Source organism: Egretta garzetta, unplaced genomic scaffold, assembly GCF_000687185.1.
Source record: "Egretta garzetta isolate BGI_Z169 unplaced genomic scaffold, ASM68718v1 scaffold510, whole genome shotgun sequence".
Lineage (NCBI taxonomy): Eukaryota > Metazoa > Chordata > Aves > Pelecaniformes > Ardeidae > Egretta > Egretta garzetta.
In genome coordinates, this window is record NW_009258477.1 from 255,985 (window position 1) to 258,237 (window position 2,253).

The 2,253-nt window shown below is 52.4% G+C and overlaps 1 protein-coding gene and 1 long non-coding RNA gene across 6 annotated transcripts in view; one reads left to right on the forward strand and one right to left on the reverse strand.

Moving 5' to 3' along the window:
- The window catches only part of ASXL2 (ASXL transcriptional regulator 2), a 69,424-nt gene that overhangs the window by 9,095 nt on the left and 58,076 nt on the right, over positions 1–2,253 (reverse strand). For all 5 annotated transcript variants that reach the window (XR_004842616.1, XM_035899063.1, XM_035899054.1 and 2 more), the window contains one exon: positions 2,170–2,238. Coding sequence is in view for 4 of the 5 variants with exons in the window: in XM_035899063.1 (XP_035754956.1) it covers positions 2,170–2,238 (69 nt within the window). In the remaining variant the exon portion in view is untranslated. The remainder of the gene's footprint in view (positions 1–2,169; positions 2,239–2,253) is intronic.
- Positions 1–2,253, forward strand: part of LOC118452788 — a 13,967-nt gene that overhangs the window by 5,179 nt on the left and 6,535 nt on the right. Inside the window, exon 2 of the long non-coding RNA XR_004842620.1 lies at positions 372–379. This is a non-coding gene — a long non-coding RNA (uncharacterized LOC118452788). The remainder of the gene's footprint in view (positions 1–371; positions 380–2,253) is intronic.

The following is a 2,253-nucleotide window of genomic DNA, read 5'->3' on the forward strand; positions in this document are numbered from 1 at the left end:
AGATATTTGTAGGTGGTGATGAGATCCCCTCTCAGCCTTCTCTTCTCCAGGCTGAACAAGCCCAGCTCCCTCAGCCTTTCCTCCTAGGGGAGATGCTCCAGTCCCCCCATCAGCCTTGTTGCCCTCCTCTGGACTCTCTCCAGGAGTTCCTCACCCTTCTTGAACTGGGGAGCCCAGAACTGGACACAGAGCTCCAAGTGGGGTCTCACTGGGGCAGAGCAGAGGGGGAGGAGAACCTCCCTCGCCCTGCTGGCCACGCTCCTCTGGACTCTTTCTAGGAGTTCCTCATCTTTCTTGAACTGGGGAGCCCAGAACTGGACACAACTTTACACAACCTGATAACGACCTCCCCGCCCTTTTGGTAGATGAAGGGCCACTGGTTTAGTCCTTTCCTCTACAACAGGTTCCCTGCCCCCCTCATCGCTCCCGTTACCTCTCTGCACGTTTGTTCCTTCTAGAACGCGAGTGCCAAGACCAGTGCCCTGACGTGAGCGATCTTGGGTCTGCGCTGCAGAGACTGAAGCGAGGGTATTTTAAGGTTACATCTGTTTTCATGTACCTGCCGTACCTCGCTGCCTCCTGCTCGTCCTCTGATTAACCCCTTCACTGCTTCCTTCTTTTCTGAGGAACGACACGTCTTCTGCCTTGCAGGGGACACTATTTTCAATCGCCCTTAAATTCACGCTTTTATTACATGAAATCCCCGCTGTTACACTGGAAGGTCAACCATTCTTCCCTACGGTATTTCAAACCTCTTTTATTGACAGTTTTCCCCCAATTTGTGTCACTAACGAATTTTATTAATGCGTTCCTACCTTCGTGCTATACGTATTAACACAATAACGAACCGTTTTAAACATTTTGTGTTTGTATAGTTCCTAGTATAAAAGAATCTGAATGGGAGAGGAGAACTCTTGGGACACACAGAAATCAGTAATTAAGCCGTTTTTCTCTTCCAGCTTCTGCCCAAGGCCCCAAACCGGGGAGCTGAACTTTAACTGGAGCAAATTCCGTTAGAAAAAGCACAGGCCCTGTTCCACAGAAACCAAAGTTTTCCATTCATAGTCACACAGGACTGCAAAAAAATGTTTCTGCTGTGATTCATCCATTTAGTATCTACTGTGGGGCGTAACACGACTGAAGGAAGAACCGGTGTCACCTGCACACGCGCGGTCTTGTGAAGGTTCCCCGAGAGGGAGCCACAGGTCTGACGGCGCGCCCTCGCTCCCTGCCAGCGGGGTGTCTCCCGGCAGCTCGGGCGGGGGGTCCTAGACCTGCACCTCGAGTGCAGGAGACTCGGCAGCCAAAGGGCTGCTGGAATCGAGATGTTCCCTGGAATAGTCGTTCCCTGCCGCCTTGCCTGGCGCCACGCTGCATGCAGCTGGTGCAAATGAGAACTGCACTTATTTCTAAATGGTCTTTTTTTACACACAGGTAAATAATTCGGTTTCTGGACTGGATATAATAGGGGAAGCTGCCTGGAGAAGAGAAGGCTGCGGGCAGAGCTGAGTGCGGCCGGTCAGGGCTTCAAGGGGGCCCAGAGGAAAGGGGGGGACAAGCTTTTTAGCAGGGCCAGCTGGGACAGGACAAGGGGGGGTGGCTTTAAACTGAAGCAGGGGAGGGTTAGACTGGATCTAAGGAAGACATGCTTTCCAGTGAGGGTGGTGACAAGGGGGTTGGGCTGGGTGGGCTCTGGGGGTCCCTTCCCACCCAAAACATTCTGTGATTCTATGATAGCATTCTTTCTGTTATTGTCCTGCTTGGGCTACCCGCCTGTCAGCAAAGTTCCATGCGCTCCTGGGCTACAACTTGCTTTGTTATTATTCCTCCGCAGCTCTCCCCGGTTTCCACCATGAACTGCAGTGCTCCCTGTTACACCCAGCCTTGGGCTTTCACACGATTGCTTGAGCTTCTGCCCAAGAGATCTTTTAACACATGCATGTGTATGAGAGACACTTAACTGCAGTCAGGTTGGTTAGCCAGCCAGCAGACTCCCTTTAGCAAACCGCTGAGCTTTTACGGGTTGGGATCGATTATTTCCATCACTAAAATAAGCAGGTAACATAACTTACACACGTAACTAGAACTGACAGAGCATTTCGGTGAGAGCCACCAGCTGACCTGGCCCATGCAAGGCTGCTCTGCGGATCTGCCTTCACTTCTCTTTACCTTGAGTGGGGGCACCCGTGGCACCGGGGTCCCCGCCGCAGGAAAGGACTGTGGCTGGGGCCGAAAAGCCTGGTGGGGCTGACA